General features: G+C 35.7%; 1 protein-coding gene across 1 annotated transcript in view; it reads right to left on the bottom strand.

Annotated features, from left to right (window-relative positions):
• The window catches only part of fam50a (family with sequence similarity 50 member A), a 26,295-nt gene extending 1,192 nt beyond the window's left edge, over window positions 1-25,103 (bottom strand). Inside the window, exons 1-10 of the mRNA XM_046869992.1 lie at window positions 24,648-25,103; window positions 22,373-22,457; window positions 20,821-20,920; window positions 20,600-20,697; window positions 14,619-14,695; window positions 13,927-13,993; window positions 12,681-12,742; window positions 11,868-11,944; window positions 4,134-4,188; window positions 2,677-2,725 (exon numbers count right to left, since the gene is read on the bottom strand). Coding sequence (XP_046725948.1) covers window positions 2,677-2,725; window positions 4,134-4,188; window positions 11,868-11,944; window positions 12,681-12,742; window positions 13,927-13,993; window positions 14,619-14,695; window positions 20,600-20,697; window positions 20,821-20,920; window positions 22,373-22,457; window positions 24,648-24,758 — 781 coding nt within the window. The 5' untranslated portion in view covers window positions 24,759-25,103. The remainder of the gene's footprint in view (window positions 1-2,676; window positions 2,726-4,133; window positions 4,189-11,867; window positions 11,945-12,680; window positions 12,743-13,926; window positions 13,994-14,618; window positions 14,696-20,599; window positions 20,698-20,820; window positions 20,921-22,372; window positions 22,458-24,647) is intronic.
• Window positions 25,104-27,139: the final 2,036 nt, after the last annotated feature.

Below are 27,139 nucleotides of genomic sequence, written 5' to 3'. Positions count from 1 at the left end.
TGTATGATGTAGTTTTGTGTATAAGTGTATATTTTGTTAGGATTGCCATGTCACAATTATTCAACCCCTAAAAGTTTTAAGGATTTATAAATAAAGATCTTTTCAAAGTGCAGGATTCTGCTTTGGATGGCTTCTTAATGAGTTTAGTGATACATAAAATCAACACAGAAAATGTATGATGTAGTTTTGTGTATAAGTGTATATTTTGTTAGGATTGCCATGTCACAATTATTCAACCCCTAAAAGTTTTAAGGATTTATAAATAAAGATCTTTTCAAAGTGCAGGATTCTGCTTTGGATGGCTTCTTAATGAGTTTAGTGATACATAAAATCAACACAGAAAATGTATGATGTAGTTTTGTGTATAAGTGTATATTTTGTTAGGATTGCCATGTCACAATTATTCAACCCCTAAAAAGTTTTAAGGATTTATAAATAAAGATCTTTTCAAAGTGCAGGATTCTGCTTTGGATGGCTTCTTAATGAGTTTAGTGATACATAAAATCAACACAGAAAATGTATGATGTAGTTTTTGTGTATAAGTGTATATTTTGTTAGGATTGCCATGTCACAATCATTCAACCCCTATATAATATTGTTGTTTTTAAAGCTTTGTGACAGTTTTTATGGCCTGAAGTGGAGCTGAAACATCATTAAGCCTTTTGGAACTCTATAACGAGCCTTCATTTGCTTCAGCTGTGATGCATATATAAACCCTGACCATGAACTCAGGCCGCCATTGTAAATAAGAACCTGTTTTTAATGACTTGCCTGTAAAAATAAAGGTTAAACAAAACAAAAATGAAGGTGTTCAAGGTGAGTTGCAATCATGGGAAAGAAAAAGGAGCTTCCACAAAAGCTGAGAGAGGAGATTATTTCATCACATCTGAAGGGCCTTGGGTATAAGAAGATTTCCAAAAGATTTAACATTCCAAAAGACACCATTGGGAGCATTATAAGGAAGTTTAAAACTTATGGAACAGTTGCAAACCTGCCTGGCCATGGAAGCAAGCTCACAATTTCATCAAGGGCCCTGAGCAACTTAGTCAGGACAGCTAAGAAAAACCCCTGTGTGACTGCAAGAAAGCTACAGGATGACATGATGAAGGCTGGTACAAGTGCTTCAGTGGCAACTATAAGACGTGCACTGAATAATCAAGGACTTCATGGCCGGACCCCAAGATGCACTCCACTCTTGACCTCAAGGAACATCAGGAGTTGACTAGAATATGCCAGGAGAAATTTGGATAAAACTACAGAGTTCTGGGAGACAGTTCTATGGACTGATAAAACCAAACTGGAACTTTTTGGACATATGGACCAGCGGTATGTCTGGCATGCAAAAGGTCAGGCTTATGACCAGAAGAATACCATCCCCACGGTCAAGCACGGAGGTGGGTCAATAATGATGTGGGGCTGTTTTTCTGCGGCAGGAACTGGCAATCTTGATTGTGTACCTGGCATCATGGATTCCCAGAAATACCAGGTCATTTTGAAGAAGAACGTGATGCCTTAAGTTGACAAATTAAACTGCTGATCATTGGATCTTCCTACAAGACAATGATCCCAAGCACACTTCCAAATCAACCAAAGCTTGGTTGGGGAAAAGATGCTGGAGTGTCCTGGAGTGTCCTTCTCAGTCACCAGATTTAAATCCAATTGAAAATCTTTGGTGGGATTTGAAGAAGGCAGTTGCAGCACGGAAGCCGTCAAACATCACTATGTTAGAGGCTTTTGCACGTGAAGAACGGGCAAAGATTCCAATCGAAAAGTGTAAGAAGCTTGTTAGCTCTCATCCAAAACGCTTGTTAGAAGTTAGAAAAACTAAAGGGTGCTCCACAAGGTACTGAACCTGGGGGTTGAATGTTACTGCACATGCTCATGTGTTACAAGACTTACAATTTTCATTTGAACTTCAAAGTTAAGTCAACTTCTGTTGTCAAAATAACTCAAATATGTATCAATAAATATTGTTTGTTATTTCACGAGTTTTTTTTTTTCCATTTATTTTTATTATCTTTCATCAACATTACTGTATTGTCTATTGAGGTGAGGGGGTTGAATATTTCTGATTGCAAGTGTGTGTGTGTGTGTGTGTGTATGTATATACTGTATACACATACAGTTCAACCTTGATACTTGCGGGGTTTACAGTACACTATGAGTAACAAAAATGGTGAGGATTTGAGTCTCTCCTTTTGATGGTTCCCAAATTTTACATGTACTGTAAACTCAAAAGGTATTGTGAATTACTTGTCAAATGTTTTATTTACTACTTTAAATGAATAATACAATAATAAAATAGGTTTTTAAACATTTTTCTGTAATTTATTAGTCCAAACTCTGATTTGTATCAAGGTTCCACTGTGTGTGTGTGTGTGTGTGTGTGTGTGTGTGTGTGTGTGTGTGTGTGTGTGTGTGTGTGTGTGTGTGTGTATATATATATATATATATATATATATATATATATATATATATATATATATATATATATATATATATATATATATACATACACACACACACACACAGACACACATTTCCTGGTTTCCCAGTAGAACACTGCCAAGAGCATCACATCTCTACTGTTACACATTTAACACTGTTAATAAACTTTTAAAAATAGTTTGATCAATCAGAAGCCCTCAAGTGTTAAAATATCAGAAGTGTGCTTACCACTTTTGCCTCTAGCTTTTGTCACAATGAAGTCATAGAAGCTGTGGTGCTAAAAAATAAAAAAAAACAAGCGTTTTATTTCAGAGATAAACTGTAATACATAATGTAAGTTGACACCTTATCAGTATGGGATACATTTCTGCAAAGCTGTTTTGTGACCATGCCATTGTTAAAAGAGCATTACAAATAAAATAGCAATGAAATGGACTGAATAAACATGCCCAGTCCTCAGTCCACTTTCTTGTTTATCTGCAACTCTCATAAACATGCTTGTAGCTGGATTGGCAACATGAAACGGTCTTTATGTGTTAATGATTGGGTATGGTGGCCTGCATTCCATTAAAATTCTGGCCTCATGGACAATATGTCATTTACAGGGAAAAGGAGTGTGTGTGTGTGTGTGTGTGTGTGTGTGTGTGTGTGTGTGTGTGTGTGTGTGTGTATGTATGTGTATATATATATATATATATATATATATATATATATATATATATATATATATATATATATATATATATATATATATATATATATATATATATGGGCATGCATATATAATTTGCATTTTGATGTAATATGGCATTTAAATGCACTAAATGGGTTTAATTTTTTACAGATGTTCTTGAATGCAATTTCATATATTTTTTTCTTAAAAGGAAAACGTTTTCATTTCAAGAGACCCGTCTTATTTTCTCTTTGATATTTAGTATTGCCCTTTATTAAAGAAAAATTTATTTTTATCCGATATTCTGATTAATCGGTGGAATAATCAGTAGAATACTCGATTATTAAAATAATCGATAGCTGCAGCATTACCTGCATCCATAATGAAGCAATCATGATGTAATTAAACTGTAGAATTCCTTATTATTCAGAGTTAAAGAAAATACTGCATTCATCATTAAGAATTACAGCAGAGTAGTTTTACATAAAAAAATAATTATATCTGCATTTTTACACACTTAAAAGTAATCAAACACATTAAAGCAGTTTTATGTCTACTTTCTATTTCATGACAAAATTAAGTCAAATAAAATTAATAAAATTCATTAAAATTGATTAAATGAAAAGGAGAAAATTATTTGCAATTTGCATTTGGTGCACTTGCATTTCATTAAAAGTTCTAATATTACAAAGTAAGTCACTCTAACATAACACAACTGAGAAAAGTTTGGCCAAGCATTTAAAAAAGAGGAAACAATTTATATATACTTGCAAAGCCAATTAAGGATGTTGCTCATTAAACTTCGCATATTATTCTATATATACTGTATAATGTGTAAAATGCCTTTAACAAAGAAAATGTTACCAAAGCATCTAAAAACAATGTTTAAGAACTCTTCTCAAAGACTCATGAATAATCTTAAAATCATGATTTTTATCTTCACTGTGTTATTAGGCTGTTATTTAAAGAATTAAAGCAGATATGGGTACACTTTGTGTCTGAATGTGCTTACATGAGGGATGATTAAATCCTCCTTAATATACATAAGCTGCTCCACTCCAGCAGATCTGTTGGGTACAAATACATGTCATTCATTACTAGTAATATCAATTAACAGAGGCACAAAATTTCAAACAAAGATACATGTCTCTTGACTTTGTACATTATGTGTCCATGTTAAGAACTCAGTATTAACATTGTTTTTGTTAAGGAACACAATTTTTGGATTATATTTACAGATACACTTTCAAAAGGTATATATGTACATTTAAAGTGGATATATGTGCTAAAATGATTATGTATATATCCAAATGTCTACCTATGTATATGCACACACATACTGATGCAAAAATGAAAATTCACTCTCTTTGAATTATAAGACTTAATGTTATCAGGACGTGATAAAAATCATCTATTCCTTATGAGGTCTTAGATTTAGGTAAATAAAATCTCAGATGAAAAACACCACATGATATTACACCATGTCATTATTTATTTTTACAAAAATAAAGCTAAAATAATTAAACAGTGTTTGAAAAAGTATACCTTTGATTCAATAGTTTGAAGAACCACCATTTGCAGCAATAACCTGAAGTAATCATGCTCTGTATGTTAATCTCTGACATTGTTGAGAAATTTTGATTCACAATTTTTTATAAATGATCCAGTTCATTGAGGTTTGAAGGAATTTGTTTATGTACAGCTTTCTTAAGGTCCTGCTACAGCATTTCAGTCTGGTTGATTTCTGGACTGGACTATCGCAATCCCTTCATTCTATACTTTTTCAGCTATTCTATTGTAGATTTAGTGGTGTTCTTGGGATCACTGTCCTGTTACATGACCCAGTTTCAGTCAAGCTTTAGCTGTTGGACTTTGGCAGATGGCTTAGATTAAATTAGTATACAGAGAAGTTATGGACAATTTGACTGATGAATGACTGAAGGACTAATGTGGCTGCAAAACAAAGCTGCTTGACAGCTGGTATGAGGTGTGTGCGTGCTGATATGCTCTGTTTGGTTTTCAACAAACGTGGTGCTGTATTTGGTCTTATCTATACAAAAGACATTTTTCCAGAAGTTTAGTTCAGATCCAACTTTGAAAACCTAAGCTTAAAACCTAAACCTAAGTGTAATGAGAAATTGAAAGCTGTCAATTTCTCATTACACATTGCATGGTCTGACTTTGAGGTATTTTGTTGAAATATTCACTCCTGTGTAGACTGAAAACTTTCTTAAATGTTTTAATCTTCCTCACTTTAGTATGATGAGCTTTAAATTATTTGGAAATTGACTTATAACCCTTTGCAAATTAATGTTCAGAAACAATTGCTTCTCTAAGATCATTGCTGATGTCTTTTCTCCTTCGCACAAACGGCTGAATCCCCCAAACGAGCAAACTGCTAAAACTTGAGCTTGAATAGATGTGGTAACTTAATTAGCAGCATACAACACAATCTGCTACAACCTCAATTCTAAATAAAAACAAAATACAAGGATTTGCAAATCTCATAAACCCATATTTTATTCTAAATAGAACACAAACGTATCAAATGTTTATACTGAGAAAATGTAGCATTTTATGGAAAAAATTAAGGACCTTTTTTTGACAATTTTGAATTTAATGGCTGGAAAAGTAAGTTTTAGTGAAAAGAAACAGCTGGAGGAACATTTTGTCCTATTCTCCAGGAAGATTTTTGAGTCTCTAAGAATGAAAGATTTAAAAGAGATTAAAGAGGTTCACCAATGTGCAAAAAAACTGCATCGACAAATTGTGGAACAATTTCAGAATTAAAGAGACTTGGATTATTGTATCATGTGCAGCAGCAGTCCCCAAACTTTTTCACACCATGGACCGGTTTAATGTCAGACAATATTTTCACGGACCGGCCTTTAAGGTGCGGCGGATAAATACAACAAAATAAAATATGACCGGCATAAAGACTGGTATTTTCTAAATATAATAATAAACGTGAATCCACTGTGTTGCTTTTTTGTTAATTTTGCCAGCTTGGGGGTTTGAATTTAGCGGTAATGTATTATGTGTTACGGCTGGAGCAGCCTCTTTAAGAAGGTAGCAGATGTAGGTAAGACATGTGACCGAGGCAATCTTGACATGCATCAAGAGCGAGTCATAGACAGATGTGGCTGACAGAAACCGGTAATTTTCCAAAATAAAACATTGTTCAGAATCAAAAAATAAATAAAATGGAAATAATGAAAGTTATGTAGTCTTTCTGTACGGCCGGGCCCAATTGACCCACGGACCCGGTGCCGGTCCGCGGCCCGGGGGTTGGGGACCACTGATGTACAGTATATATAGTGTCTATAGAAAGTCATCATACTCATTTGAAATACAATATTTCACAAAAGTGAGTACATCACTCACATTTCAGGAACCATTTTAGTATATCCTCTAAAGGGACAATACTACAGAAATGTAACTTTTATATATTTTAGAGTAGTCAATGTGTAGCTTGAATAGCAATACAGATTTACCCTATCCCCGCTGCAGAGAAACACCCTCTACAACATAATGCCACCACGACTATGCTTGACAGTAGGTATGATGTGTTCTGGATGGTGTGCCATGTTTGCTTTTCACCAAACTTGGCACTTAGAGTTCATTCCAAAAAGGTCCAGTTTGGTTTCATCAGACCATAGCACCTTTTGCCAAATGGCATCAGAGTCTTTGAGCTGTGTTTTGGCATAGCATAAACACTGCATGTGGCATGTTTTCAGGAAAGGCGCCTTTCTTCCCACCCTGCCATACAGGTCAGCTTTGTGTAAAGCTTATGAGATAGTTGCCACATGCACATACTGAAAAGTCCCAGCACTAAAACTTGGGAAGCCCCATAATATTCCCTTTGGCAGTTATTCAGATCAATGTCCTCCTGGCTTGGTCAAGTTTGGACGGACAGCCTGATCTAGGCAATGTGTTGGTGGTTATATACACTGTTCACTTTTAATGATGCTCTGAACAGTACTCATAAGAATATGTTAGAAATCTTTCTGTTGCCTTCCCCTAATTTGTGCCTCTCTACATCTTTAAAAGCAGTTTCCCAACCATGGTGATTTCTTTGCAGCACAACCAACAATTATATCTTTAAGGTATGTCAATCCTCAAGAATGTTATTTTCACTTTTATGTTAAGGCTTATAATGTATACATACAGCAAAAAAAAAAGCTAGACAAATGACTTCTTTTTCCAGGGTGTAATGTGACAAAAGAAAGATTTTCACAGGGTACAATGACTTTCTTTGGGCACTGTAATAAAATCAAAAGATTCAATACTTCTTATAAAATCTTTGGGCACAAGGGTGAAAATCAATATTGGATGACCATAATCTTCAGGCCATCAGGTGGCACTGCATTGAAAAGAGGTATGATTCTGGGATAGAAACTATGCATGGGCTCAAAAACACCTTCAGATATCACTGTTAACACAGTTCACTGTCATCCAGAAATGTCAGATAAAGTTCATGAAAAGAAGAAGCCATTATAAAAAAAATAAATAAAAGGTTCCAGTCTTCCCTGGGCTAACAGCTTATTTAACGTGGACTGAGGCAAAGAAGAAAACTGTTTTGTAGTCAGACAAATTAAAAATGTAATTCTGAAACCATAGACATTGTGTACTATGGATTAAAGAGGAGAAAGACCTTTTCCAGCATATTATCATCACTCAAAAGCCTAAATGAGTGTATGAGGTGCATTAGTGTTTATAGAATAAACAGCTTGCACATCTGCCTATTTTAGCAAGACAGTACTAAACCGAATACTGTGTCTATTACAACATCATGTCTTTTTAGTAGAAGGGTCCAAGTGGTGAACTGGCCAGCCTGCAGTCCAGACCTTCCACCCGTTGGAAAAATTTGGTGCATCATGAAAAGAAAAATATGACAAAGATGACCCAGGACTGTTGAGAAAGTAGAATCCTTTATCAGACATGAATTTGACAACATTCCTCTCCCAAATCAACAGCAAATAATCTGCTTAGTTTCTAGACCAATACAGACTGTTGCTAAAAGACTAAGGAAAGGTAAATTTGGTAAACTGGTTGCTGGTAAACATGGCCCTGTCCCAACCTTTTTGAGAAGTGTTGCAGCCACCATGTACTAAAGATTCAAGATGGCAGTAGCTTGCAGTGGCCACTCCGGATCCAAAATGGTGCTACTTTAATTTTATAGACCGCCTTAAAAAAAGGGGGAATCGACCTTCATTAGTCTGCTGCAGGCGACGCCGAGGTCTGGACATCTGCAACATCTCGGATCTTAGATGCGCTGGAATAATTTCTACACCCAGTTTAATGTGCAGAACGACATGGCAGTAAGTAAGACCACCCTTCCTCCCACCGACCAAGTGGTCCGTCTATCCACTGCTGAAGTGAGAAAAATCTATGCAGAGATAGCCCACGGAAATCTGCTGGACCAGACAACATTCCTGGCAGATTGCTCAGAGAATGCAGAACAGCCAGAGGAGTCTTCACCAACATCTTCAACATATGCCTGAGCAGTGCCATTGTTTCTACATGCCTCAAGACAACAACCATCGTCCCTGTGCTGAAGAAGTCTACAGTCTCCTGTCTCAATGACTATCATCCAATCGTACGCACACCCATTAAGATGAAGTGCTTCGAAAGGCTTCTCATGAGTTTCATCAAGACCCAGCTTCCACCCTCACTGGACCTCATGCAGTTCACGTATCTTCCAAATCATTCCATGGATGATGACATCTCCAGGACCCTCCATCTGCCCTCACCCACCTGGACATTAAGGACTCATATGTACAAATGCTGTTTATAGACTTTAGTTCAGCATTCAACACAACTATCCCTCAGCTGAGAAGCTGAGCCTACTCCCTCCCCCATCCTGATCACGTTCTACAGAGGAACCATTGAGAGCATTTTGAGCAGCTGCATCACTGCCTGGTTTGGGCACTGCACTGTCTCAGATTGCAAGGCCCTACAAAGGACAGTGAAGACAGCTGAGAATCATCTGAGTCGCTCTCCCATCCATCACAGACTTTTACACCTCATGCTGCATCCGCAAAGCCAACAGCATTGTGGGCAACTCTACACAACCCTCACACACACTTTTCACTCTCACACATCAAGATGTAGTGGTTCCAGTGGTGTATCCAGTTCTCTTGTCCAGATTCTCAAGTGTGTGCACAAACATTGAGCATGTGTGTGTGTGTGTGCGTGTGTGTGTGTGTGCACAATATATGCAAAAGTAAATGCCTTCAGCAGAATCTCTCTTGTGAGAGGGAATTCCACTCCACAGACATGTCCTAAACATTTTCTTAAAAAGATACATTTTAAGATTATTATGCTGTCTGTGTTGTCTTATGTAAATAAAATATGGGGTTACGAGATTAGCAAATCAATGCATTCTGTTTTTAGTTAAATTTTACGCAGTGTCCCAACAGTTTTGGAAGTGGGGTTGTACTTGGCCTCTTAAATCCTTTAAAGTTAGTAAAGTTGTACTTAGTTTTTCACACATGGCTTTTAAAATAATAATAATAATAATAATAATAATAATAATAATGACACAGTGAATTATGTCATTTTATTTGGTTTTTTTCTTCATGTGAATTTGTATTTATATAATTTTAAGCCCTTATGAGGACCAGATTTTATTATGCCCATCACATTTCAGCAACCATTTTAGTATATCTTCTCAAAGGACAATAGTATAGAAATGAAAATTGGATATATTTTAGTGTAGTCAATGTGCAGCTGGTATAGCCATACAGATTTACTGTCCTCTGAAAATAAATCAACATGCAGCCATTGTTTTCTAAATAGCTTGCAACAAATGTGAGCACATCCTAAGTGATAACAGCTGTACGTCATGTAACTATACAAGGCCATGTTTTTGTCTGCTTGACTGGACCATACAGGTTTGTGTATCTTTTACTTGTTAAAATTTGGTGCTTCAAGTGCTCATACTGGCCACTGGATGTTTAAAAATGCACCTTGTGGCGAGGATTTGAAAATTAGAATTGTTGCTCTCCACAAAGATGGCCCAGGCTATAAGAAGATCGGTAACACCCCAGTGGTCAGGTTCATACAGAGGTTTTCCAACTCAGAACAAGCCTCTCAAAGGTCCATCAAAGAAGCTGAGCTTCAAGTGCAGAAGCTGGCTTCAAAAAAACAGATCCATGAGTGCTGCTGAAAGTGAAGAAGTGGCTAAGTATGGCTCCAGACCTAAACCCTATTGAACACCTATGTTTCATCCTGAAGCGGAAGGTAGAAAAGCTCCTTGATGTAATTATGGAGGAGTGGAAGAGGATCCCAGCAACAACCTGTGCAGCTCTGGTGAATTCAATGCCCAGGAGGATTAAAGCAGTGCTAGATAACAATGGTGTTCTCACACAATACTGACACTTGGGCATGTTTAATTAGGGTGTACAGTCAACCCCCAATAATTTGCGGTTCGAAACTCGTGGCTTGGAAATTTTGCGGGTTCTCATCTGGAACCTAACTAACAGCAAGTTGTGAATTATGCTAAAATTCGCGGGAATCCGCAGCAAGACTGAATGTTCAGAAACATTAGGAAAAACATTTGAAACTATGTCAAATACTTTGGTCAAATACTTGGTATTTGGTCCAATACTGTACACTATTAGGTTTATAAAGTGACATTGTCTAGATGAATCCACTAATGTACCATAGGGGCTGCGGGGGTGCATTTAAAATTAACTAGTCTTAGAACATAATCCCCACTTTTGATGCCAGCCATTTAGACAATAATGGCTGCATGTTGAGTTATTTTCAGAGGACAGCAAATCTATACTGCTGTACAAGCTGCACATTGACTACTCTAAAATATGATAAAATATATTATTTCTATAGTATTGTCCATTAAGAAAATATACTAAAATGGTTGCTGAAATGTGAGGGGTGTACTCACTTTTGCGTGATACTGTATTTCCCGATACATAAAACCATAAAATAAAATTGTTCAGCAAAAGTAATTGGGTAATTGTTAACACTGCATTTTTGTATATATTGAAATAGTACATATAAGGTCTGTATTGAAAAGAATAGAAATAAAAGAAACAAAATAGAGGGGGAAGATCAGATACATCAGAAGTCATAGCAGAAAATAGAAACCTAACACAAATAGCTAATGTCCTAATATGCTCTAACCTAATCATCAGCACGCTCTTCCTTCTTTGCTCTCTACAGAGAACCTGTTCCCCAGCAGAAGGTCATGACATTCCCTAGCACAAGAACATAATGTTCTATACCTTTGTGAATCTGGCCTTTGTGTGTATATGACTCATCATGCACCTATACTGCCATGTACACGATTAAACTGTATGCTCAGTATATTTGTATTGTCTATCACATCCTGGTTTTTCACTCAAGGATTTAACAATGACAAGAAAACAACGTGTAATGTATTAATACCCCTGCATTTACAGCATTATATATTAGAAGACTTTGCTATCTTAATCTTGTTTCCTGAGTGAGAACAAGAGTTAATTCTATCATGACTGCATCTAATTCTTACACAAACAAGATTAATATAACCATGCAACCTAAATCCAACTGAATGTCAAACGTTTAGGCTAAAATTTTTCTTCTGCATTTAAATAAATAAATAAATAAATATATAAATAACTAACACAGATTGATAAAAATAGATATTTTAAAGGCACAAAACAATAAGAAACACGGCTAAACATGCCTCAAAGCTGGAAGCAAGCTTTTGAATACTAGCAATATTTTTAGGTTGACTTGCCTTAACTCACTGAAGTCTTTTCTTAGAACTTCCAGGGCTCTTTGGAGAAACTGTTGAATAGTATTGCCCTTCTTCATCTAGAGTCATAGATAAGAAGACACAAAAGAGGTAAAATCCATTTTAAAAACATCAGCACAAAAAAGCAATGTTAACTAATTTACCAATGCATGCAATTTTTTTTTATTAGATTTTTATTATTTGATTTAATTTCCTTTTTAAATATATATATATATATATATATATATATATATATATATATATATATATATATATATATATATATATACGTCAAATGATTTTCTATTTTTATATATATATATATATATATATATATATATATATATATATATATATATATATATATATATATATATATAAAAATAGAAAATCATTTGACGTGTAAATATAACTGCTTGTCATTGCACAAGCATTAGGCATAACCAGTAAAACAATTTGTATTCTTTTCAAACCACTGGTAAACTAACAAACATAAAAATAAAGTTGATAGCATATTGAGGGCTATGAAGGAAACCCCGAAAACAAATGTCAGCAACTTCAAAAACCTTCATGGTGAAAGAATGTATCACAGTCCACCATTTAAGGGCAAAAATATAGAGGCCATAACAAGTTGCAAAAAGATTTGAGATTGTTTACATAAGCTTAGTGGTGAAAGTTAGAATATGTAGATGAAAATATCAAAAAATGAAATTAAAAAATTTCATTTGATCATTTGATCTCAAGCTCAAATAAAAACCCTGGAAAAAGATATTTTGACAAAATAATATTTTGCTGTCATGCTGCGGTTGCGAGTACCTTGACTATTTTCCGGTGTCCAGATCCATCCCAGTAGCTGAAAGTAATTTCAATTTCTTCACCTGAACAGGACAAAAGTCAACTTTAATATATTTTGCTATAGTTTATATATTAGTAAACTAGCATCCCCTTTTAAGTTTACTTATTTAGCACAGTTGCATTCTGGCTCATGTTGGGTCTAAGTTAATAGTCTAAAATATCATATAGGTTTGAACACATTTTTCATAACATTGTACATAAATACTAAAGACCACTATGAAAGAACATGTATAGAATGATGTAATAAACAAAAAGTGTTTGTATACCCAGAACACCAGGATATGTTTTATATAGTTCAAAGTAGCTACATTTTGATTTGATGACTGCTTGCCAACTAATGGTATTCTCTCATCAGATCCATGAAGTAGCCCCTAGAATAAATTCAGTTCACAGGTATGCCTTGTCAAGAGATAATTTGTGACATTTCTTGCCTTCTTAATTTGCAGCCAGCAAAACCATCAAATGGTATGATGAAACAGGTTCTTATGAGAACTGTCCCAGAAAAGGAAGACCAAAAGATACCTCTGCTGCAGAGGATAAGTTTATTAAAATTATCAGCCTCAGAAACTGCCAATTTACATAAATGCTTCAGAGAGACTCTGAGCTTTATAGTGGAATTGAGACAAAGTGGTGAATTAGTCAAAATTGAGGGCACACCACAGCATTGTGCAGAGACATGCCATCCCACCTGGTTTTCAGTTATTGGATTATCTTTTTTTTTTTTTGTTTCCAACAAGACAATGACTCCAAAAACACCTTTAGGTTATGTTAGAGTTATTTGTAAGATGACCTGGCCTGCAAAATCCACAGATATAAATCCAAATGAGATTGTTTGGAATTAGTTTGTCCGAAGAGTGAAAAAAAAAGAAGCCAAGAATCACTTAACACCCCTGGAAACCTCAAGATGGTTGGAAGACCATTCTGACCATTCTGGAGTCTGACTAAATGATTGCCAAGAGCTGTCATCAAATCAAAAGGTGGCTACTTTAAAGAATCAAAAACATAAAACATATTTTGGGTTATTTAACACTTTCTTGTTTGCTACATAATTCAATGTGTTATTTCATAGTTTAGATGTCCTTAGTATTAATGTACAATGTTGGAACAATGTAAATGATGAAGGAAGGAAAAAATAAAAACAAATAAAAAAGATGTGTCCAAACTTTTGACTGGTACCGTTTACAATTATTATTTCCTGATTACCAACCCTTGATTTTCTCCTGTTTCCGCTCCCATTCCTGTCTAAGCTCTTCTCTAAGGCGATTTTCCTCCTCCTGGACACACAAAACACACAATCAATTTGTAAATGCCCATCTAAACAAAAAAATACATGTAGAAACAAAAATATATACAGCTGTAAGTGGCAGTCTGCAAGGTCAAGGTTCCTTTGCAAAAGAAGACAAAATCATGAAGCCACCAGAAATAAACACAATTTACAAAACAATTTTTGTAAATTGTAAGGAACAGCTGATGGCTAGTCAGAGCAAAGAATTATAAAAAATTTAAATAAAAATAAAATGAAGCAATATAAACGAGCAGATGATGCTGGATTGTGAAATCAACATACAAAAAGGGTTTGATGTCAAACTGCCTCTTTCTGTCACAGTTCTGGCCATGTTTATCAACAAACTAGGAAGCTAAGAAATGCTAGTTTTGTCACATGTCCAGAATAATGTCACAGTGTGGCGTCTCAGCTGAATAACCAAACTCATCCTTACATACATAATACAGGCTGTGCTTTTAAAAACTTGTGTACATAAACATGATTTGTCATTTGTGTGTTTGATTATTTATGTTTGTTCGTTGTTCACTGGTTCTGGTATGTTTATTTTTTTTTAGGTCTCTTTCATACATTGTAGACTTCTGGTAAGGAAGGGTTGAATAATCAAAAACCTTTACCTCTCTTTCCCTGTCTGGAAGAAAGCTGGTGTCGACATCAGGGTTCTTCCCCAGCTTCTGTTTCTTAACTGCGGTGTCTAGCAAATAGCAACAAGTCAAATTAATACCAAAAGCTGAAATGTAATAATATGGTAATTTTCATAAAACTAGCATAACAAGTACACAAAATAAAAAATAAATACATTTGTATATTCAAAGCACTTTAATTATAATATAAGCAGGTTAATGGAAACAGTTTTTGTTAATCACTTCCAACTATTTTTATTTTGGATTTGTTATGCTATTATGATGTAAACTATTATATTTCTGACAGAAGACAGAATCACAGTACTTGTTCTAGGACCACAAGCAACTAGAAGTCAACTTTCTAATTCTAATACAAGGATCTGTGCATTTCTGTTTCTTTAAGTGTGTTGGAGATTTGTGTGTAAATTTCATCTAATTATTTGCTGTAACATGGCCCTTGTAACTTGTTTAATATATAATGACTGACAGTAGTTTTAAGGTCTGAGGGAAAAATTTCACTCCATCAAATGGCTTTAGTTTTCTCAGTGTGAGGACTGTTGGCTCTAGTTGGACAGTGTCCGCTGTTTTCTGCATGTCGAATCAGCGGCGGAGTTCGTTGGCGAGAAAGAGAACTCTAATTAGCTATTCAGATTAATGAATGAGCACAAAGAAAAAAAAAATGGAAACAAACAACAACGGAGTAAAGAGGGAATGCACAGACACTTGTCATTCTTGCCACTAGCGGCTGGTCCCTGGACAACTCCAATGTGCTTACTATCTGCTCAGTCATTCAATTTGCTGCACACAACAGGCAAAACTTTGCAGGGGTTAGCACACCAGGCGGACCACAATTATGCCACTGTAGCATATCGAAAAAGTTTGAGCACAGAATGTGCACACTGCCACCTTATTTACTGCCACATTTTCAACATGAGGTGCACAACTGTCTCTACAAGTCAGTGGGACCAGAACCATGTTCCAGCAATTATACACATCTGTAATGTTTGTGGCAAGGGAGATTAATAATTTCTTCATAACAAGCTATTCCTGCCCGCTTACATTTTGTATTATTTTCTAACTTTACCTTATATTTATATTTTGTATTTTAGGTTTTGTTGTCCATAATGCAGCAGATCTTTTAAAATGAAAACACTTTGATTTGCACACTTGTTTGTATATTTCCACATAATTATCAGGACCAAAACAAATCAAAATTACTTCACAATAACTGTTTTTATGAGTTCAAGCATGAAATGCTAAAACACTATCGTTATTGTAGAGATTTAAAGGGGTTAAGCATGAAATGCTGAAACACTATTGTTTTTGTAGAGATTAATATTATTCCTCCCTAAAACTGATCGGGCAGATCAAACCGTAAGGAAACTTGGCCAGATGGTAGAGCTTCAATTTATGGAGAGGTTGACAAAGTATCAACCTAGTTGGCCAAAGGGAAGCACTACAGTTAAAAAAAAAGATTTTTTTTTACACATTTCTGGCCCGAGCTCGTAAAAGATACATCCTAGACTCAAAACTTTCAAGTGGCAAACCTAAGATAAAAACATCTATAACTATGCAACCATTCATACGATCGACTTGATCCTGGGCAAGCAGTGTGTGCCATAAGATCTCATGAGGACATTTTGCGTATCTCAAAAAACATGGCCGCAATCTGCCAATTACATGTGAGCACCTGTTAGAAAACGTTGCTAATGTTCCTAATTTTTATTACATTATGACCTTGAATAACTCATTTGCTTGAACCCGCTAATCACTTCTTGCAGCTATATTTATTATTATTATAATTATAATTATTATAATTATTTTACTTTATAAAGGCCAATAATTTGACCCTTCTGATGAATGACATCAGCTTCCAGTGTGTATACTCAAACCAGTGAGAAATCACTTCAAAATTCTCTCAAGCTATCACTTCAATATGCTACCAAACTAAAAGCAAACAAAAATAACCCAGCCTATTAAGCAGTTTTTTATCCTTCTGGTATTCGCATTAGATTACAATTCGATAACTTAAAAATGAACTTGGACAATGTAAATTAGATGCACTTCAATCTTTTAATCCCTGTGGACATTAATGAAACTTATCAGCATGGATCCGACTCACCCAAATGTCTATAGGCAGCAATATCTAGTCATATAAAATGGCAAATGTCATGATAAACATATCATCAGTTCATAAGTTCTTGGCATTTTTGGCAATTTAGTCATGTCTACTCTGAACATTTCTGTGACCCTTTGAACACTAAGAAGCAAGTGCATCGGGTTTTTATATTATATATAATATATATATATATATATATATATTATATATATTATATATATCCGGATGCTACTCAGTTCAGCACATGGAAGTTAGTGGGGGCGACTTGACAAGTCTATTCAAAAGAATGGATGGATCCATCAGACAACCAGTTCATTGATCATCGTGAAGCAGAACGTGTCCTACGGAGAGAGTGTGAAGCTTAGACATTTTTTGAGGAAATATCAGCCTTCAAAGCACATAAACTACACCAAACCACAGTTGGCTAACGTGTCTTGCTTTAGAGTGGGATCCAGAATGCTCAGTGTTGGGGGACGATTATAAAGAATGGAAAACCAAGATGTTGAACAGATTCACCCCATAATGCTAGATCCACAGCATCTAGCAAAAAAGCTTCTCATTAAAGACTTTGATGAGCGATTGTTGCACCCAGGTAATGAATAGCTGTGTGCAGAATTACAGAGGCAATACTGGACCTTGCAGGGATAGCAAGCTGTTCAACACCACCAGCTGAACTGTTAATCCTGTCAACGATGGAAGGCTCAAACAAAGTACCACAAATGGCAGATTTCTCAGGCATCTCTCTCCCTCGTTTTATTCAGGAATGGACTGTTCTGTCCCTTATAAAGCTAACATAGGCAGAAATATTGAGAAGAGCTGGGTATCATTTTCAAATGCCTCACCACAAGAACTGTCCACATAGAGCTTCTAAACTCTATGGATGTGGATGCATTCCTGCTTGCTCTTCTGTGATTCATAGCCAGACATGACAGACTGAAAGAGAGCAGGTCAGACTGTAGCACAAACCTTTGTAATGCTGACTAAAAACTGCATGAAGCCTTTTGTGCCTATGAGATTCAAATGAAAGGAACTCATCTTACACTCCAGACGGGTGAAAAAACTCTTACAGCGGGCTCAGTAGTCTTAATAGTTGACCCACAACTTCCCAGGGCAGAGTGGCCTATTGGAAAAGTTCCAAGACTGTGGTCAGTACTAATGGATGTGTGAGAACAGAAGACATCAATATCTTCACCAGGGCAGTCATTTGCATTATTCTATTGTCTGCTCTTAAAGATGCCAAGAAAGATATTTGTGGCTCAAATATTGTCAACTAATGCCATTATCGATTAGATGGGCTGCTCAAGTTATGGCTTAGTGTGATGGTAAGATAGCACAGCTTGCGAAATAGAAGAGAATACAGGCTCAAACGGAAGCAGGAAAAAATGTGCTTCCAAAGTCATCCAAGGCATGGGAGCATTTTATATTAAAACGCAACAAAGAACACTGTAACCTGCAAATTATGCAAAGCTGAGCTTGTGTGGCATTTAAGTAACACAGTGATGCATGAGCACGTGAAAAGACACACTGGTGTCATGGATGAATGCAAAACATCAGCACAGTGAGCAAAAACTGTGTAATCTCATTATGTGAACATAGTATAGTTTATTGAAGTTCTATTGAGTAAATTGTTTGTTCGGGACAGTCGCACTGGATCTGTTCTGTCGAGACGCAAGCATCAGGCTGCGCAATCACCTCGTTTATGACATAGTGATGGATTCAATTAAAAACGGTGCGAACAAACACTAAATCTAAAAGCAGAAAATAACAGAAGCAGTAAACAATTACATTTTTAGTCACTGTTTTGCTTTTTAGCAAATTCTTACTGAACAAAATGTGTATTTTTTTTAAACAAAAAATATTTAGTTTTATTGTATTTTGTATATAAATTTTTTATGCATGATTCTCAACTTGCCATCTTCAATTATCATAAAAAAATTACAAATGTTGATTTACACAAATTGCTTCACCTTTCATACTATATTTTATAATCATTTAAATACGTTATGTCTTAAAGATTTACTCAATATGTGGATTTAGCATTTTTTAAAGTACACTTTTATACATAAATACCCTAAATTGGGGTTTTATATAGTTCTAATTAGCAAAACATTTTACTAAAAAGTGTTGGTTTTTTTATTTTAATTTTTTTTATCTGAATCATCGATTAATCTGAGGGACTTAGCAAACTAATCAGTAGTTGATAATTCATATTCATTATTTTTGATCTGTTACCACAAGATTTTTTTCCAAAAGTGAAAATCTTTTTTATTAAAGGATCAGTTTTGATCATTTAATCATATTTTTCTAAACATTATTTACCACTACTTGTTGTAATTCTTACATTATTTCAGCTTTAACTTAGGGACGGTTTATAGAATAATTTCATGGCAACTCTGCCAAAATAGGTGCCTGTAGTAAACTCTCTGCATTTGATTCATCATAACATTACATAAAAATCTATTCAGATGGCAGCATTTTGGTGTTAACCCAAGCTTCTGTGCAAAAACATTTACTGTATTTTCTGGACTATAAGTCGCTACTTTTTTCTGAGACGTGGCTAATTTGTGGATTTTTCCCGGTTTCACAAGCTTCAAGCCAAAAAACTGAGCCCCATAACATTGAAACTCTTTATATTAAATCGGGTGCGCTTCCACTGAATCGGGCCACACCACATCATAAATATGGATGAGGTTCCGCTCACTCGCACTCTCTACAGGAAAGGAGAATCATTCGTCACGCTGAAAACAACCGGGCATTAAAAAAAAACAAAAAACAAAAAACAAAAAAAAACAAAAAAACAAAAAAAAAAACCCACACTTCACCTGTGTTCTGAGCTGCAAGGCATCAGGAGAAACGCTTCCACTGGTGGCGATTTTTAAACGCACAACGATGCCAAAAGATAAACTCTCTAGAGAAATTGTTGTGAAAGGAAGGAGGAAGACAGTGAACAATGACTTACTTTGTCAGCTACTGTTTAGATACAAGCCGTTGTAACGTGTTGAGTCAGGGTTAAGGGATAGCTCGCTAACTCCAGTTGCAACACAAATCATATACCATATTTTTCGGACTATAAGCCGCTACCTTTTTCCTACGCTTTAAACGAAGCGGCTTATTTATGAATTTTACCTGGGTTTTTCCCGGTTTCACAAACAGCGTTACGGGTTAGTCAAAGAAACTTAGTAATGAGCATCAGAAAATAATAAGGACATATTCCTCGTCTTGCACACATGCAGTAATACCGGGAAAAATGTGGCGACAGGCTATTCCCAAAATACCGCTATGCTCCTAAAGGAGCCACAACATACTTCACCATTACACCATGTAACAGACACTGTCTTTCGTTAAAGCCTGTGTAAAGTAGACACCTGTGGCTTATAGACAGGTGCGGCTGATTTATGTTCAAAATAAAAATCTTTGTAAAATTCAGTGGGTGCGTCTTATATTTGGGTGCGCTTTATAGTCATAATACGGTAATACTCCTAAATGGCAGAGTCAGTCAATGGCGCTCAACCCATCAGAGAACGTTTTACACTGAAGGCAGGCAGACCGTAAAGAGAGAAAAATCCACAAATAAGCAGCTACTGAAGGGCATCATTGGCTGCTAAAAAAACCCTAATGTCTTTCACTACTTTGAAAACAGATGCTTCATTTGCTTCACTTTTCTTTTTTAATGACCACATATAATAATGCTGAACTTTATTCTGAAAAGTTAAATTTTTTAGGTTGTGAAAAACATGCACAATTCTAGATTATTTTTTCATTCAAAGTTTGCTGCCATCTTACCCAAAACATATAATGCTGCACTATAGTATATTTGAGCAGTGTAGTCAGACCCCTAAAAACTGGAATAACTTACCATCTTCATCATCTCCATCATCTGGACTGAAAGACAACATGGCAATTTTTCTTTTCTGTTCCTCTTTTCTCTTTCTCTCTTTCTGCTTCTCTAATTTGCTAAAAAAAAACAAAAAAAAAAAACAACAAGATTTTAGAAATCAACAAAGTATAATCTGAAAACTCAATAATAACCCTAGGGTGTCAGTAAAGATCATAAATAAATAGCAGTAAATGTCTTACAGCTGTAGTTCTTTGGACTGCTCCTTCTTGGCCAGCTGCTTTTCTCGCTCTTTTACAAGAGCTTCTTGCTTGGCTTTCATGTCATTCAAAGTCACCAAACCTTTGAAGAAGATTAAAGAAAATCTAAATCAAACACAAGAACACTCATGCAGAAGACTCCAGCACGCCATAAGTTTTCTGTTTGAATGTACCAATGATGTCTTTGCATTCTACATGCAACATGTCTCGCAATGGACTGCCTTAACAAAAACTGTTCTTACGATTTAAAAAAAAAGTCATTGCAGAACCCAAACCGAAAGGATAAAAAAAATTTATAATGAACATAAAAAAACTATGTAGATTAAAAAAGTGTTACCTTCACTTGCATATTTACAATATTTCTTTTTTAACCACTCACATTTCAAGGACAATACTAGGACAAGGACAATACTATATAAATTAAACCTGGATACATTTTGGAGTAGTCAATGTGCAGCTTGTATAGCAGTACAGATTCACTGTCCTCAGAAATAACTCAACATACAGCCATTACATGGTGCTGCTCCACCTTCCCCTTGAGGATGCCCCACAGGTTTTCAACAGGGTTCAGGTCTGGAGACATACTTGGTCACTCAATCACCTTTACCTTCAGCTTATTCAGCAAGGCAGTTGTCATCTTGGCGGTGTGCTCTTGGACAGCTCTTGCTCTTGTTTGCAGGCTTTCTTCTGAGCCAGCTTCAGAAATGTCTTCTGGGACGGTGGGTATGCAAACTGACTTGTTGCAGTGTGCAGCATATGGTCTGAACACTGACTGCTAGCAGCACTCATGCATCTGTTTTTGAAGCCAGCTTCTGCAACTGTAATGCAGCTTTTGTAATGCAGTTTCAGGGTGTTACAGATCTTCTTATAGCCTGAGCCATCTTTGTGTAGAGCAACAATTCTAATTTTTAAATCCTCATAGAGTTCTCTTCCATGAGGTGCCATGTTGAACATCCAGTGGTCAGTATGAGAGAATTGAACTCAAAGCATAACATTTCAACTCTTCTAATACAAGATACACAAATTTTGATGGTCCAGTCAAGCAGACAAAAACATGAACAGCACATGTGGCTTTGCATGGTTAAGCGACATACAGCTGTTATTACTTAGGGTGTACTCATGTTTGTTTCCAGCTTTAAAGACAATAATGGCTGCATGTTGAGTTATTTTCAGAGGACAGTGAATCTGTACTGCTGTACAAGCTGCACATTGACTACTCTATAATATATCCAAGTTTCATTGCTATACTATTGTCCCTTCAAAAGATATACTAAAATTGCAGCTGAAATGTGAGGGGTGTACTCACTTTTGTGAGATACTGTGTGTGTACACACACACACACACACACGGAGAGCAAATTCATTTCATTCTTATAATTCATAAGTATGTTATTTGCAATATTTTCTTATCATGCTATGGAGGGGGGGTCACGCAACTTTGAAATCATTCAACCAATAATTATTTTAATGTCATATCTTAATATAAGATTTTATATACATTATATAAAAAATATTTAACTCTAAAGTTTGCTTACCCACAGTACTTGACTTGAGCTCTTGCTCAACAGCATCATAATGAGCAGAGAACTTTTTATCAATGTTGGACTTCACAATGTTGTCCTGAAAGGCAAAAAGGGTATTACTTATACACTGATATAAAGGGGTGTGTGTATATTTAAAAGATAGTTGTTGTGATTTATCAGAAATGCCCATATGCAAGACAAATTATGTCACAGTGGAAAAATACTGCTGGTTACTCGAACAGCAATCGCTAGCTTATTATGTTTAACCCATGTTCACATTGTTTTTGCATAATCATCAATTACATTGCCCCAATGCTACACAAATGTTCAGCCCTATGGCTGAAATGATTCATTGAGTAACTTGAGTAATTCGAATACAAAAATTAATTGAGGCAAAATAAACATACAAGATGCAGCAGAATAAAAAAAATGGAGGAACAGGAAGAAATCAATGAGGTACAAGGAGAAGGTTCAGGCTAAAGAAAACACTAGAAAGATTCTACAGTTTGGGATTATTTTAAACTGAAACATAAAGAAAACACTGTACAGTGCGTTGGTTTGAAAGAGGCAGATGTAGAGGACAGGGGGGGTCCCTCCGCAGTGGCCGTGTGGAGCAGGTAGTGGAGCACGTTTTTAAAGATGGCAATAAATACACAGATTTAGTGCGTGTAAAATTTCAAGCAGCTTTTCCAGAGACATATTGATACTTCAGATCAACTAAATAAATACATGAGTGAGAATAACCAAATTTCATTAAACAAATACTTTCCCATAACCTACTCTGAGTGGCCACTGTTGAGGGACTTTTTGAATGGCGTGTCTGTATGTAATATGGCAATTAAATGCATTAAATTGGTTTAGTTTTCAAAAGATATTCTTGTATGCAATTTTACACATTTCTGATACTGGCATTGTATCAAAAGGATCAATTTTGAAATTGAAGTATCCATGCTATCTGTTTTTTTTTTTTAAAAACAAGTTAGTTTAAAATATTTTAATAATATTAATATGCCATATAGTATATAAATATATATAGGTTTAATAGGTAATATAGGTTTAAAATGGGATTCCAGTGCATGGCTGCGATCAGGACTGAAAGAAAAAGAAGCATAATCTGGAGTTCTTTCACTCCAGTTAACAACGATGAAGCTTCATGTGACATATCAAAAAACGTGGCAATACCAAATATATGACAAAGCATCTAAAAATAAAACACCCTATAGAGCATGACTGAGTACAGCTGAGGAGAGCAGAGGAAGTGCTGTAACACAGACACGACCCCCATCTTCTGGCTTGATTCAGAATTCTTTATAGCAGAATTTTTTCAGAGAGCTTTACTTTATACCAAACAGATTGTTTCAGATATGAAGATATTACAGTATTTCACATGAAGCAGAATATGACACTCAATATTAGTATAAACATTTCCACTGAACATTGTTTTTAACAGTAAGATTTTTATTAAAATATTTTATAAATATTCATAGTATTATCAGGATGTACATCAATGATACTTGTCTTGAAATTACTTGGTATCAGATCAAAAATAAAATTATATTGGATAAGGACAGTCAACAAGACAAACAAACAGAAAACACCAATTGTCGTTGTTGGGCCTGTCTGTTTTTGTTCATAACCAACATTAAAATTGGGAAAAAGTGAGTGCAGTGACTAACTACAGCACGGGTGTTTGTGCCAGATGGACTGGATTAATACTGGGTATTGAGTATGGACCAGGCTGACCACTGAATACAAACTGCAGATCTTCTGGAAATTTCTGCATGCACTGTAGAGCTGCAGAAAATTATTAATATACATTGGGGATAATTTAATGGCCCCTGGTTTTTAACCAATTAAAAATATAACATTCTTGATGCATCGATCTGTCTGGCGTTTTGCATATAAAAGTAAAAAATTAAACTCAACTGAACAGTTGCACAAAGTGAAAACTGACGCTTTCTAAGAAGTAATTTTAAATGATAAGGTAGGAAGCAAATGTTTAAATGACTTTTTTTTTTCTTTTTTTGTGTGTGTGTGTGGGGGGGGCAAAAATAACAATGAGCAGCTTTTCTGAAAAGAAATCTAAAATGTAATACATTATAAGTGTATAAATTAATAGTTGTGCAACAACACAAAGCAAATGTACTGGTTTTGTCTGTACATTGTTTTAGCCATTTACTTTCTTTCTTTTTAGGGGAAAGGGATACAGAGTAGAAACAGCTGCATCTGTTTTGAACTGAAAAAAGAGTAAATAAATTAGAGAAGTGTTTTAATGCATCTCACTTGCCTCTGCTATTTTTTGTTTCAACTGTTCCATCTGTTCTCTCTCTCTTTCGCGTTTTTTCATCAGCTGCATGGCTCTCCCCGCCTCGCTGGCAGCTCCTTTGTATTGCGCCATTGTGACTGGAAAGTGGCTGTTTTTAACTATAAATAGTGAAAAATACACGTTCAACAATTTAGTAGCTGAAGCGATCTATCCTCCTTCTCCTTCTTCTTCTCCTTCTTCTACTTCTCCTTCTTCGGATGTTTAAATGGCGGTTGGTATACCAACTTTCAGAGAGATATTCCGCCACCTACTGGATCGATTGTACTGTTAGGAAGTTTTCCTATCCGGCTCGAAGGACCAAGTGTTAGGAAGTTTTTTCTCTAGCTCTCTAGGATTCAGAACACTCAACTTTACTGGGTATAGAATTGATCGTATATGAGGTGATTCTTGCTGCCTTCTGTTAATACTTCTATAATGCATGCTGCTGCGGTGTTCTGGCCTTTTATACTCTTGATGGGGGACGGTGCACTGTGATGTCATAGGTAGCTTGTCATTGCTTAGTAAACATACAGTCTGCCTCTAGTGGTGAAGCGTGGAAATACAACTGAATGGGACTCCTTTCCTACAGTACTGTATTTGATTGTTACAGTTTTTAATCTGCAGTTTTTTTTTTTTTTTTACAGTTTTTAATTTAATGTAGATAATTAATTCTGTAACAATTAAATATCTAAATAACACACACATTCCAGACACACTATTTCCGGTGCTTCTTTATTTGCTATCCAGCCAAAACTGTTTATTTTTTCACACTCGTAATGAATATAGACAAAAGGTTATGCGTCTTTTTATCTCAAAATTCTAAGATATAAGAGATATAAACTCGCAATTGCAAGGTATAAAGTCACAATTCTCCTTTTTTTTCTCGCAATTGCGAGTTTATAACTCATTTGCGACACTTTGTGGAAAGCACCATAGGAAACCATGAGATGTGATTCGTACTTAATACAGGAGTCACCTTTTATTGTAAACAGAGCTTTGTATGGCATTTTCCCTATGAAAAGTTATGGCCATATTAACTCTAAATCCTTTATGATTTGCGTGTTATTATAGATATGAAAGTCTATTATATGCTTTGCCAGAAAGTGTCTCTTTCTTCTCAAGTGACTTTCTTCTCGCAATAGAGTTTATATCTCGCAATTTTGACTTTTTCCTAAAAACTGTGAGATATAAACTCGCTATTGTGAGAAAAAAAGTCAGTATTGTATCGCAATAACCTTTTAAAATTTTTCATTCAATGCCGGAAACAGGCTTCCATAGATATATGCTTATGCGTCGAGATCAACCTCTTTGCGTACTTTATCTTCTTCCTGCTGCAAATAAAACAGCGCATCAGAACATTTCTGCCATCTGCTGGACCGGAGTACTGCAGCGTTGCTATTTCACAGTACAGTATATTCAATTTCATAATATAGTTTAAAATGATGTAAGCCTGGAAATAGGGATATAAAATATTTTGCTTACTATAATTTTAAAGTACTAATTCACTTTTTATGTTAACAAAAAACAACAAAAAATAATTTTTGTATAATTTTCAGCATTCTTAATTAGATTAGATTCAACTTTATTATCATTGTGCAATGTACATGTACAGAGCCAATGAACAATGAATAGCAGTTAGCATCTAACCAGTGCATGGCCTATTTACAATAGACAACAGTAGATAAATAGGGTATAAGGTCCATATATACAGGGATGAGGGTGAATATTGTACAGAAGGTGCAGTAGGTAATAATATATGGTTTATATAGTAATACTGTGCAAAGATTATGCATAGACAGAGAAATAATATACTCAAATGATGATATATTTATGTACAAGTATAAATGTGCAGTATGTATGCTACAGTATATACAGTATAAACATGGGTAGAATGTACAGTAGTGCAAATGTGAGTTATAGATGGTGCGAGAAGAAATGTGTACTGGATTAGCAGTGCAAAATACACAGAAAGTGACAATTCAGTATTGATCCAGCTGTTCAGTGCAGTAACAGCCACAGGAAAAAAGTAATTCTTCAGTCTGTGAAGCGTTGAGGCACCTCTAGCATCTGCCCAATGGGAAAAGAGTGAATAGTCCATGGTTGGGGTGAGAGGTATCTTTTATGATGCCCGTCAAGCTTTGCAGACAGCGTTTACAGTAAACGACCTTCAAAGTGGGTAGTTGAGTGCTGATGATTGGTTGTGCAGTTTTCACCACCCCTGTCGTTTTCCAGCAATGACGATGTCCAGTTTAGCTTCCAAAAGCAGCTACCGTTGCTACCGTTGTCCAGCAGCTACCATTGTCCAGAGACGTTGTCCAATTTAGCTACCATCCTGCTTTCTCCCACCTACTGTACAGTGTCCAGGGGAATCCCCAGGACTGAGCTGGAATTCGTGATCAGCTTGTCCAGTCTTTTCCTGTCTGCAGTAGAGATGCTGCTGCACCAGCAGACCACACCATAGAAGATGGCTGAGG

Source organism: Silurus meridionalis, chromosome 16 (assembly GCF_014805685.1).
Source record: "Silurus meridionalis isolate SWU-2019-XX chromosome 16, ASM1480568v1, whole genome shotgun sequence".
Taxonomy (NCBI): Eukaryota; Metazoa; Chordata; class Actinopteri; order Siluriformes; family Siluridae; genus Silurus; species Silurus meridionalis.
Note: the sequence above shows the minus strand (reverse complement) of the source record. Positions and strands in the feature narration are given on the sequence as shown.